At 34.6% G+C, this 12,623-nt stretch overlaps 1 protein-coding gene across 1 annotated transcript in view; it reads left to right on the forward strand.

Moving 5' to 3' along the window:
* LOC141316017 (astrotactin-2) overlaps nucleotides 1-9,649 on the forward strand; it is a gene marked incomplete at its 5' end in the record, with an annotated part of 29,681 nt that extends 20,032 nt beyond the window's left edge. The window contains 3 exons of the mRNA XM_073832760.1: nucleotides 6,424-6,590; nucleotides 9,363-9,551; nucleotides 9,625-9,649. Coding sequence (XP_073688861.1) covers nucleotides 6,424-6,590; nucleotides 9,363-9,551; nucleotides 9,625-9,649 — 381 coding nt within the window. The remainder of the gene's footprint in view (nucleotides 1-6,423; nucleotides 6,591-9,362; nucleotides 9,552-9,624) is intronic.
* Between the last annotated feature and the right edge of the window lie 2,974 nt (nucleotides 9,650-12,623).

Below are 12,623 nucleotides of genomic sequence, written 5' to 3' on the forward strand. Positions count from 1 at the left end.
ATCAGAGTTAAGCGGCATGCAGTAAAAGAGCGAAATGTTTATGAATGGCAGAGTGGGGGTGGGGTGGGGTGTTGAATGCTGTCTGTTGCCTTGTTGTAATCAACATTTGGAGACTTGGGGGTGCTGGGGGCGGATTCCGACTGCATTCAGTTGCATTTCGAATTCAGCATTCAAATGCATGCCAGGGAGAAGGGGAAAGCTTTCCTAACACGCTCCACTTTTTTCAAAACATTAGTGTCCAACCTTACACGCGGGTCAGTGGATATAAACAACCCGAACCCGACCGTTTTCAAATAACCCACCCGCAACTCGGACCGCAGAATAAAAAAAATAAATATTGTACCCGACCCGCCTCCTGACCCGTATGTTTAATACTAAAGTGATTAAGCTGTGGAGATGCAGTCTGAAATATCCCGACATCAGAAATCCATTGGTGTACAAGCTAAAAAATAAAATTAAAATAAAACAATGTGTCCTGTTGTAAAGTCGTTGCCGTATTGTTGTGTATGAAGTTCAGATGTTATTATTTTAAGAAATAGATATGTTTTAGGATTCTCCTTATTTTTGTTTTAGACATCCATCAATTACGGTGAATAAAAAAAATTCCGCGCTGGTGGAAACAAGACTTTCGCTTCTACTTTTGAGACCGGTGTTCTGACGTTTTTCTAAAAAAAATAAATAAATAAGAATTCAAAATTCAAAATTTATTGTCATAAAAACAGAAGGTGAATATAATTCAAAAATGTTAAGTATTTGCTGATTAAAGAAAACATGAAGGATGCCGCTTAATATTTGGCTTTTACGTGAACTTTAAAGCATATCCCTCATTCCATTTGTTTTCATTGTTTTGTAATCTTTATATTATTTTCGTGAAATGTATTTTTGCTCAACATGCATTTCTCGTGGCCACGAGTTTAATGAATAAACCAACCTGCGTGACATTAGTAACGCAGAATTATTTGAGATATTTCGTTTTGAGTTAAGAAATTGTTTGCCTATATTAATTGTTATAGAAATTAATACAATATTAAATAATTATACAGGCGATGCTGTATATGCTAATGCTGTCTGTGCGCAATGTAGACAGCTTTCACAAGTGTTTACATGTATTACATGTTGGCCTACTTCAAATTAAATAGCCCTGCAAGAAACATTTCATGTATCCCACAATCTTGTCCATTGACTGACCTTCTTTTTTTCCCATTATATTTGTATTATTCGTTTGTATTCGTTATTTTTTCCTTCATTTTGATCTCGTTACATAACATTCTGAATGTAAATGATACTGTAAAGGTGCTATGACTGGGGTTTTAACTGGAATGCAGTTTAAAGGTTAAATTTAACATATATTGTATTTTATTTAGTCTAACTAATAGACAAATAACTGAAGAGTGAATCATTCACATAGTTTCATTTGGAAATAATTTATCGTCACACAGTAAAATAGGCCTACATTCCTTCTCTTAACTAAAGAATTGAACATATAAAATATGAATTGAACATTTTATTTTGTTTAGTCCAATTAACAGACTAGACTATATAAATATTAAACTGTTTTACTGAGAAATGAATCATTCACGTAGTTTCATTTGTAAATGAAAACATCATGTATCGTCACACAAGGGGATAAATACAATCAAAAAGTCAAAACGTAATTGGCATAATTGTCAGGCGTTAAAAATAAATAGCCCTAACCAGGTATTGAAATAATAATAACCTATAATAAGAATAAATAATAAGTGATTTAGAGCTATCTACTTTTTTCTTTATTGTGAATCGCTTAACCTAAATAACTTTATATATGCTATTTGGCATATATTTAGCAAATATTGTGAACTACAATTATGCCAATAAAGTTTTGACTTTATGATTGTATTAATGCCCGTGTGTGACCATACGATTTACAAATGGAACGTGAATGATTCACTCGACAATGAAACACTATATAGGTTATAATTAGACTAAAAATGAATATATGCCATATAGTATAATCAAAGCTTTCATGGCATGTCAGCATTTATCATTTAGATTCGGAATGTTAAGAGATCGAAATTAAGGGGGACATACTGAATATAAACGAATAATACATTTATTACAGAAAAAAAGGATCAATTAATGGATAAGACTTAAGGATGCATAAAATGTTTCTTGCAGGGCTATTTAATTTGAAGTACTTGTATGTAATAAATTCTTGATAAACTTTTGAATGCTGTCTACATCGCGCACAGACATTCGCATATACAGCATTGCCTATTGTTAATATATAACTTAATATTGCATTAATTTCTATAACAATTAATAAAAACATTTCTTAACTCAAAATAAAAAATATTAATAAACCTATCTCTGATAATCCTGGGTTATGGTTACGCAGGTTTATTTATGCATTAAACATAAGGATGTCGTTACCTCGACAAAATAATCTTGTGGCCACGACATAATATGACATTCCCAGGAATTAATATCTCGTGGCAATGACAAAAAGTAATATGACGTTCCTACGAATTCATTTGTGTGGCCACGACAAACATAAGTGAACCGAAGGTGTCCCCTCCAGGTTACCGTACCTTTTAGTTTGCAGCAATGTTTTCAGCCTGCTCCAGTCCAGTGCGTTACATGACTGCCCCCTACTGATCATGTCTTTCCTATGTCATTGTATTTTCCGTGTTCCTTTGGAATACACCGGCGTCACGCGAGACCACTTTACTTCCCGCGCGCATTTTAAATGGCCAGATCTGTACAGCATGTCTGGATTAATTTTCAGCTCAGAAAAGCAAACACACTAGTCAGAAACTGCATGAAATAAAGACTACACTGCTTTTTCATCCTTAGTTTGAAAGCTTTAATATGTTTTAACTTTTGTGAAATAAGCCTTGTCTTTATAAATAAATAAATAAATCGATAATGAAGTGGATTTATAAATTATTTTACCTTTGATAAGTATGTTTACTTTATACTCGGCAGTATTTATTGTACTCAATTTAAACTGTTTTAATAATGATATTACTGATTACTGTACAGTATTTTACAAAGTAAAAATCTTAAAGGTCCTACAATAGAGTTCAGTGTTGAATATTTCAATGTGAAAACATACAGTATGAAGAAATTTTAGACTTCTTAAATATATTTGTATTCATTCATTTTTAATTTTCTTTTTATTCGGGGTGTAATTTTATTCATGACATTCACCATCCTGTCACCTGAGCAACATTACAGACACCACCTTTCATGGCTTTTCATCCTCTCATGTAGGTCAGGAGCACTTCTAGATAATACATTGTGATGGTAACACTGCTAGACTACAATTGTCATTTCAGTTGTTGATTAGATCCTCTGTGTGTTTGCTTGTGTCATATGAAAATTGTGCAATCAGGTCAAATGCATCACGTCTGTATTATATTATCATCAAGAGACAGACGTCTCATATGTTATCTTTGCACACACTCCCAGCTCCCGCAGGACAGACATGTGATACATATGTAATGGACGTAATGCTTGTTGAATGCTGATGTTGACCGTCATCTTATTCCAGTAGCTTCTTTACTGGCTATCTATCTGCGCATCAGCATCCTGTAATACCAAAAGCACTCTCTGAAGATTCTTCAGTGTAATAGATCAGGGAGCCCCTGAGCAAAGATTCAACACATCAAGATTTACATCAAACATAAACTGCTTATAAAGAAATAGAGTGTAGCAAATGACAGCCTTAGAGGAAACGTGAAAGCGTGCATCCAAACACGTTCCCAGACATCTACAGCTCACTATGCTTTAAAGCCCTGAAATTGAAGAATTTGCGTGACGTCATTTAGAACAAAATCAGGCCAAAATGAAGTTTGTTTTAAGAGTTTGAAACAGCTTTCCAAAGTGAACCATCAAAACGTTCACTCTGGGCTGGTAAACATCTTCAAACCATCTTTTGTCTGTGGCCATTACATTGCTTTTAGAAAGCGGAAAAAATAGAGACTGATTGTGGCTGTCAGAATAGAACATAATGTCAAAACATGAAGGTAATAAACACACAATTACGACGGCAGTGGACTGGTATGTGTTTTGGATGATTTTTATAGCAATAAAGGATGTTTACATGTTGAAATGTTAAGCAGATTAGAAAGCTGAAATGCTAAAAATAACATGTTTGCTTCATTATGTTTATTATGTTATGAAATCCACATTAGATGGGAATCAAAAGTTATTATAAACACTCAGAGGTGGTTTACAGTAATACAAAAGTTTTACTAAAATCGTAATCTTTCAAATGGTACACCTTTGTACCTTATTCACCCCAACATAGGTAAATAAGGTACATATTAGTACCTTAATGGTACATATATGTACCTTTACCCCCCAAGTGACAGCTTTTGTACAGTTTTTTTTTTCTGAGCGTAATATACATTTAGGATGTTTGCTAACAATATCATTTTTAATTTTTCACCCTTAAGCAAAGAATGGAAAAAATATATATACATATAATATTACCATGAGTATACAGGGGCTTTTAGAAATTAAGCAATGCTGCTATTGCTTAAACTGGGGCTAATGAACAAACTCCAAACATTCAGCTTTGCCATACCAGTCTTTCCACAGTATATATGCGTCATGCGTTATACAGTGCCTCGCGAAAGTAATCATTCCCCTTCATTTCCGCCCCACATTTTATGCTGCTGCCTTATGTTAAACTGCTTTAAATTACTTTTTTTTCCCACATCAATCTACAGTCCATGCACCATATTGACAAAGTAAAAATAGAATTGTCACAACTTCATAAATGTATTAAAAAAGTATTTATACCCTTAACTCAGTACTTAGCTGAGCACCTTTACAGCCGTTACACATCAACATTTGGCAATTATCTGCCATTCTTCTCCTCACCTCTTCACCTCTCATGAAGGCATGTGTGTGCTTTTCCAAATCATACCCATTTAATTGAATTTGCCACAGGTTAACTTCTCTCAAAAGTGTAGTAACATCTACAACCATTATGAATGCTCCTGAGCTAAATGTCAACTGTCCCAGAAGGGTATGAATACTTATGCAATGGAATCATTCTTTATTTTTATTAAATTTGCAAAGATGTTCAACCTGTTTTTCGCTTTGCCATTATGGTGTATGGAGCGTAGATTGATGTGAAAAAAGTAATTTAAAGTACTTTAACACAGTGTTGTTTTTGACAACCATCTTAGATTTAGTCTTAGTCTTAGTCTTTTGGACTAAAATGCTTCTTAGTTTTAGTCAAATTTTAGTCACTTCGATATGTGATAGTTTTAGTCCAATTTTAGTCGACGAAAAGTCAAAAAGGTTTTAGTCTAGTTTTAGTCAAAAAAAAGGGAAAAAAGTAGTCTTTTAACAAATTAATGTAGGTCAGTAAGTATTTTGCTGTTGGGGAGTGTCACTTATAAGTTCTGAAAATAGCAGATCTATAGTTCAACACAATGTGAGCTTCCGGATCGACTATTTTCACCAATAATTACAATAATGAAGAAATGTTTTAGAACATAAAAGACAAAAAGGATGGAATGCTAAAACGGCTTGCCATACTAGTATAGCAAAGAATATTTAATGCTAAAACGGCTTGCCATAGCGTCAGATACTTTTTAAGTTTTAATTGGCATGCACAATAAGCGGAAATGTCATGCATTTTAAACGTCTGACGGACCACCCACTAACATTTTCGTCTATTCTCGTCTCGTCAACGAAAACTCACACACGTCTCGTCATGTTTTAGTCATCAACGAGCCATTTTTATCTCGTCATCGTCTCGTTATCGTCATGAAAAAAAGTGGCGTCAACGAAATGATTTCGTCATCGTCATCGTTGACGAAAACAACATAAACATAACAAAATGTAAAAAAAATAATAATAATTGAAGGGGGTTGAATACTGTACCTTACGATGTGCACTGTTACTTTTCGAAGCAATCAGACTTACGATTTTCAGTCTCCCCAATGATACAGAGCACAAAAATGAAAGGTCATTATAAACATTAAAGGAGAGACCCGTGTCGCATCAATGAGACTTTTGATTTGGCATGTAAGTTACACAACAGAATACCCTACCAACCAGATAATAACACCCTGACAAACACCCACTATGTTCTACTTTTGCACAAGCAAGAAAATATAACAATCCAGTTGGACTTTCTCTTGTCTCTGAATATGTGGGTCGGTCAGTTTGACATGTCTGTTTAATGGGCGTCTTATTGAAGCTCTGTATCTTTTCCTGAATTCTGTGGCGCTGCCTTGGCAACCATCATTAACACCTTCTCCTTCCCGAGGAGCTGCTTTGTTCATCACATAATAACTCCCCACTGAGAATACAGTACATGTGGTCTCAAGAGTTTTTATCGTTACCTGGTAACAGAAAGTCCAGACCACCACGCAAATGTTGATCTCTTTGTCCATCTCTCTTATCCCAAATCTTTCGCAGTGTCCGGAAGGACTGAGGCCCATGAAGGACGGTTCGGGCTGCTATGATTACTCTCTGGGAACGGACTGTACAGACGGCTTCAACGGAGGCTGTGAGCAGCTGTGTCTTCAGCAGCTTGTTCCTCTTCCTGATGACCCGACGTCCAGCAATGTGCTCATGTTCTGCGGGTGAGAGAAAACACACGTCCATCAATATAAAGCACAAAGAGCAAATACGCACATCCAGAGATTGGTGAAATGAATGCTTTTATTTAGCTAGACACATTCAATTGATCAAAAGTGACAGTAAAAACTTGTATAATGTTACAAAAGTATAATTTTGATCAATTCATCAAAGAAAATGTATTATGGTCGTCACAGACAAAAAATTTATATAAACAATACCTAAAACAAATATGAAATATGAAGCACTAAGCAGCACAACTGTTTTAAACATTGATGATAATCAGAAATGTTTCTTCAAAATCTGCATATTAGTATTAGAAAAAAAAATATTCCTTGATTTAAATCAATTCTTAAAAACAAAGAATCGATTACCCTTACGAAAAAAAAGTTTATTAAAGTGTGCTATTAGTATACTTTAAAAAACAAAACAAAGGGAAGTATACTTTTAGTATATTTTCATGTAGTTCTCAGAAATGTGCTTTTATATACTTTTCAGAAATATACTTAAATAACATTTATGTATATTTGACTTATATTTTTAAAAAAAAAAGTATATTTGAGTATACTCCATCTACGTTTTGTTATCATAGTCTTTTTGTTCAAAATGTTTTTTTATGAAACCATTTTGTATCTTTGAGGATGCATAGGAGGCATTCATCTGGTACTTAGTCTCTTTCATTCCAACATAAGAAAACATATCTGGAATCTGCATCTGACATTTAGATGTATTTACACAGTTTAATATAGCTTAGACAAGGCATTGATGCATTTAACCTGCGATTCTAAATGGATAAATAATTTGTTTGAAACATAAAATGATGAATACTAATATGTGAAAAGATTTGAAACATGAAAAAAAAAAACAGTTGAAATTAAAACCACCAGTAAGTAGGTTGCAGCCAGTTACCTCAAGTCACTGAAATTCACTCAGTTAATTTAAATGGCTGATTCATTCAGGAACAAACCATTTGACTATGTTAAAGAGTGAATTATTCATTCAACCAATTCATTCAAAAAGCTGATTCATTTGTTTATTCCCATGGGGTGTTTCAAGATACAAAACAGTGCTAATTTTATTAAACTTGTTACATCAACATTACATTTGTTCTTATGCTGATAGATGAGAAAAATTGTACTCTTGATGTGATATAGAATAACTGTATTAAATTATGGAAAAGACACACAGAGCATTTTGTGCTGCCTCCAATGTAGAATACCTTGAATTTTGATTATTCTAAATGTGGTTTAAAAGACTAAATCACATAGTGTACATCTGCACTCTCTCTCTCTGTTTTTGTGATGTAATGTCAGATCACACATTGTTGTAACAACACTTAGGCTACCATATTAACACAGTTTTGCAGTTTTACACATGAGTTTTAGGAGTTTCATTTAGGAGTCTAACTTGCAAGCACCAGACCGCTGATTTGTCAGACCTGTGTAAAAGTGTAAATTTAAATTATAAAATGTAGTGGAATAAAAGTGAAAGTTGACAGAAATATAAAAACTCAAATAAAGTACAGATCTCTCTCTCTCACACACACACACACACACACACACACACACACACACACACACACACATGTTGGGTTTACATGTTTTATGGGGACATTCCATAGGCGTAATGGTTTTTATACTGTACAAACCATACTTTCTATCACCCTACACCTAAACCTAGCCCTCACAGGAGATTGTGCACACTTTTACTTACTCAAAAAAACTCATTGTGCATGATTTATAAGCCTGTTTCCTCATGGGGACGTAAGAAATGTCCCCACAAGGTCAAAATTTACTGGTATTCCTATCCTTGTGGGGACATTTGGTCCCCACAACGTGATGAATACCAGGTACACACACACACACACACACACACACACACACACAAAAAATGTAATTTAACCTTCAATATTAGAGTAATGTCATACCAACTGACTCTCGTGTATATTTTAAGGCATTAGTTAAGAGATTTTTTTTTTTTTTTTCATGGAGAAAAGTATTGAATCGAAATCGAATTAAACTGTGAAATTAGTAGTATACTATACCCAGCCCTAATTAAATTGATGACACTAAAGCCTGGAGTAATGATGCTGAAAATGCAGCTTTGAATACAGAAATATATTAGATTTCACAATATATTCAAATTTATTAAAAAAAGTAATCAGTGTGTAAAATTTTCTGGTGGCTAGTAATGAACGTTGTCAGAATGATGTTCTGGATTTAAATTCTGTGATTTCATTTTGAATTTCCTAATCTCACCCTAACCATCTCATGATTTTTTTTCTTGGTTGATTTCTCACTAAATTTTCCCATTAAAGCAATCAATCAGTAGGTTTACAAAAATAAATCGTACCTGCATCATAGCACATTATAGCATTCAGCTATTATGAGTTGTATAGGCTATTTTACCATAGTTTGGCATGCATGATCCATTTAACATATATTATTTTTACAACCATTTAATTAGCCGAATGAAATCTCTAGACTATCACTCTGTGTGTTTGTGTGTGTTTGTATGTACTTGTGTTGATTACACTTGTGAAGATCAAATGTCCTTACTTAAATTGTGAAATACTTTGACAACCCACTAGTAAGGACTTTTGAGTGAACATTAAATCTAGTGTTCTGCACATGTTTCTGTGATGGGTAAGTTTAGAGGTATAAGGGTTGAATTAGGTGATAGAAATGATCATTAACCTGATAGAAGAGCAATGGAAGTCCCTTAATGCAGTGTCCTCACTAAAATTACAAAATGAACAAATGTGTGTGTGTTATCAGGTGTGTGCAAGAATACAAGCTAGCCGCTGACGGCCGCTCCTGTCTTCTCCTGGCTGATCACTGCGAAGGGCCGAAGTGCTCGAAACAAGACTCACGCTTCAACGACACTCTCTTCAGTGAGATGCTCCGCGGGTACAACAACAAAAGTCAACAGGTGATCCTGGGACAAGTTTTTCAGATGACCTTCAGGTGAGTTTTTGTGCAGTAAGCTTTATTTTTGAATGATGTGCATTTCTATTCTACAATTTTTTGATGGTTGTAGTTTGAGTGTAGCAGTCAGGCCCTAGAAGTACATTTTGAGAAACACTAACATATGAACCTTTCAAGTCAAAAACACAGAGAGCTCAGAGTTTGTTGTACATTGTGTGCGCTTGACGTCAAACATGCTTCCACTGGTAAACTCTTTTTCGAATTGCATTTCGTTTAGCATATGAAGCAACTTACAAGTCTTATCAGCTTTTTGCATTAATTACTTTGAGCCATTTACTCAAACTGTTTCTATATTAAAATTAGAAATACTTCACGTTTTATATTATTTACCCTAACATGTGATTTGATTATTTCAGTCAATGCTTTATGGTGCACATTTATTCCTTCAGAAGAGCCATTCGAGATATATATATATTAGGGATGGGGCGATACACCTACCTCCCGATTTAATAATATCACGTTACTTGGGTGCCGATTTGATATGTATTGCGTTTTTTTTTTTTATAAATGAATGTGCTAGAAATTAGTTATGTTAAATGCTGGAAAGTCATTAAACATGCTTGAATTTCTGACCCTGAAATTAATAATTTTTTATTATTTCTACCACAATACCATGGTTATAGTTAGCATTAATACTTTTATTATATTCTATTTTGGACAATTATTGCACCCAATTACCCCACCCTTTGTACGCTTTCGCTCCTTTATAAAAGCCCAATTTCACATGCAATTCAGTAAAATCATGCAACACAACTTGCATAAAATGGGACGTGCTTGATTTATTAATGTTTATTTGATGTTGTGTTTTTAAAAGCACAAAGTGAATTTGCGCTGTTCTGTGTATGCGCTCAGAGACGGAACAGAACACAGACAAGTAAAGTGAACGTTTAGCTTAAGATGTGTACCTAAACTTTTATTTGTGTAACACAAAGTCACTCATGTCTCAAATTAACGTAAACAGTTGAGAATGAAAATATGTGAGTAACAGTAGATTGAATCCGTCCAGCTCTTAAAGCGGCCACAAGATATATTTATTCTGCTGTCTCTGTGCTTAATGTTAATCAGACAACAAAAGACAAAGACAAAATCTCCTGACGGTTTTTATAAGAAACAAAGCATGTTTAAGTGAAGGCTATGCTGTTTTATTTTACATTCAATTAATTACATTAACCAACTCTCCAAAATGAAGTTCCGGACCCATTCATAGTCGTGTCAAATAATCGTAATTACAGTTTGACCAAAATAATCGTGGTTATGATTTTTGCCATAATCAAGCAGCTCTAGAAGCAACTCAATGTTCCTTTGTTACAAGTTCTAAAGTGACGTCCCTGTTGAAATAAAAACAGCATATGCTGGTTAGGTAGATTTTGAAGCATTGCTGCTGGTTTGAGCTGGCCATGTGCTGGTCCTAAGCTTAAACCAGCATATGACCAGTGAAAACCAGCTGAAACCAGCATCCATGCTTCAAAACCTACCTAAGCACATATGTGTTTTTTTTTTTGTTTTGTTTTTTTTTAAACAGGGGTTTTTGTATTAATAACGGAGGCTTGGGCTCAGCTGTTCTACTGTCAAACTGAGATTTGAATCTGTGGCAAAAGGAAGTAGTTCTGTTCAAAAGAACGCTTTTAAAGACAGTCTGCTGTTTTTTTATGCATTTACACACTTGTGCCGTCAAATTTGCTGTATAAATGTAATATCACACTCGTGGAAGTGAGATACGGCTGTATATGGCACGCTATATCTCACGTCTACGAGTGCGATATTGCTCATATATATTTTTATTTGATTTTATTGTTTTTTTTTTTTTTTTTTTTTTTTTATGTTCAAATGTTTTTAACGATGTGATTCATCTTGGAGCTTTGGTGTCTTTATCGAAGAAATGTTTGGAAACCCTATGGAGAAAATGAATGGAAAAATACTTTTAAATAATTCTGAATGGCACTCAAAAAGCAGGCTTGCACTCTGAAGCAGTATGCTGTGATAATTTCCAAACACATCAGTTATGATTTGTATACTTTTTTGGTCTAAAGTGAGAGTAATTTTGTTCGGCAAAACACATTTCTCAAAAAGCCTCATGTTTAAAGAGAAATTAAATTAATTTACAGCCTCCACGACTGCTTTCGTGTCCATTTGCGGCTGTCAAACTCACTCATGTTGGATGCCGTGTTGTGGCGCAGCAGTGCTTCTGATGAACGTAAAACACTCCATCTTGATTAAGTCATCAATGTTGTGTGTCAGCAGCAGTCCCAACACTACACCACCACTCTCTGAAAATAAAGACAAATGCTTTCTGAGGAAACACAGCTAATGTCACCCACTGGCCTTATACTAACAGTCATATTGTGCACCTCGGATTTTCTGCTTTTGTGTGGAGGTTCCTAAAAGGAATTGACACACACTTCAGACTTTTTCTTGTGGTTCTGAGAAAAAGTCTGAACTGCAAAATTTTAACATGCAATTGCGAGAAGACAGATCAGAAATTAAATTACTGATGTGAACATTACTAAAACACTAAACCATCACAATGCATTTAAACATTTTCTGTGTCGTGTGCTTTTATGCACCGAATGGTTTGAGAAAGAAGGGGAAAATAATGCACTTATTTCCAGCAAGAACACAATTTTCTCCCCAGGCTGAAGGACAGCCTTGGATTACATTTTTCAGAAGGGCTCTGTGATGATTTCTGGTGGTCTTCTTTGATTTTCTGAGTGTTGTGGCTTTTTGAAGGCAACAAAAGAATGTTTGAAGCACGTGTGAGGACCAGAGGTTCTTTTCTGTCTTCTGTTCCTGTTTAAAAGGACAAAGTAAATGAGGGCACAGTGTATACCTCACCTCACAGCCGTGGCTGTGCAGTTTAACAGTAGCGAAGCTAGATTTGGGAACAATGTGAAAAAAGCAGCACATTACAACAGATGTAACATGTAGATGAAACGAATTAAAATGTTATGATTTACACAGTTTCATGTCTTTTTGACTATATATGGTTTTCTTTCTTCTGTAAAACAAAAAGTAGTATCAACATATAGCCATGCATGTTCTGTTTGCAAGTTT

The sequence above is a fragment of the Garra rufa genome, unplaced genomic scaffold (genome assembly GCF_049309525.1).
Source record: "Garra rufa unplaced genomic scaffold, GarRuf1.0 hap1_unplaced_065, whole genome shotgun sequence".
Lineage (NCBI taxonomy): Eukaryota > Metazoa > Chordata > Actinopteri > Cypriniformes > Cyprinidae > Garra > Garra rufa.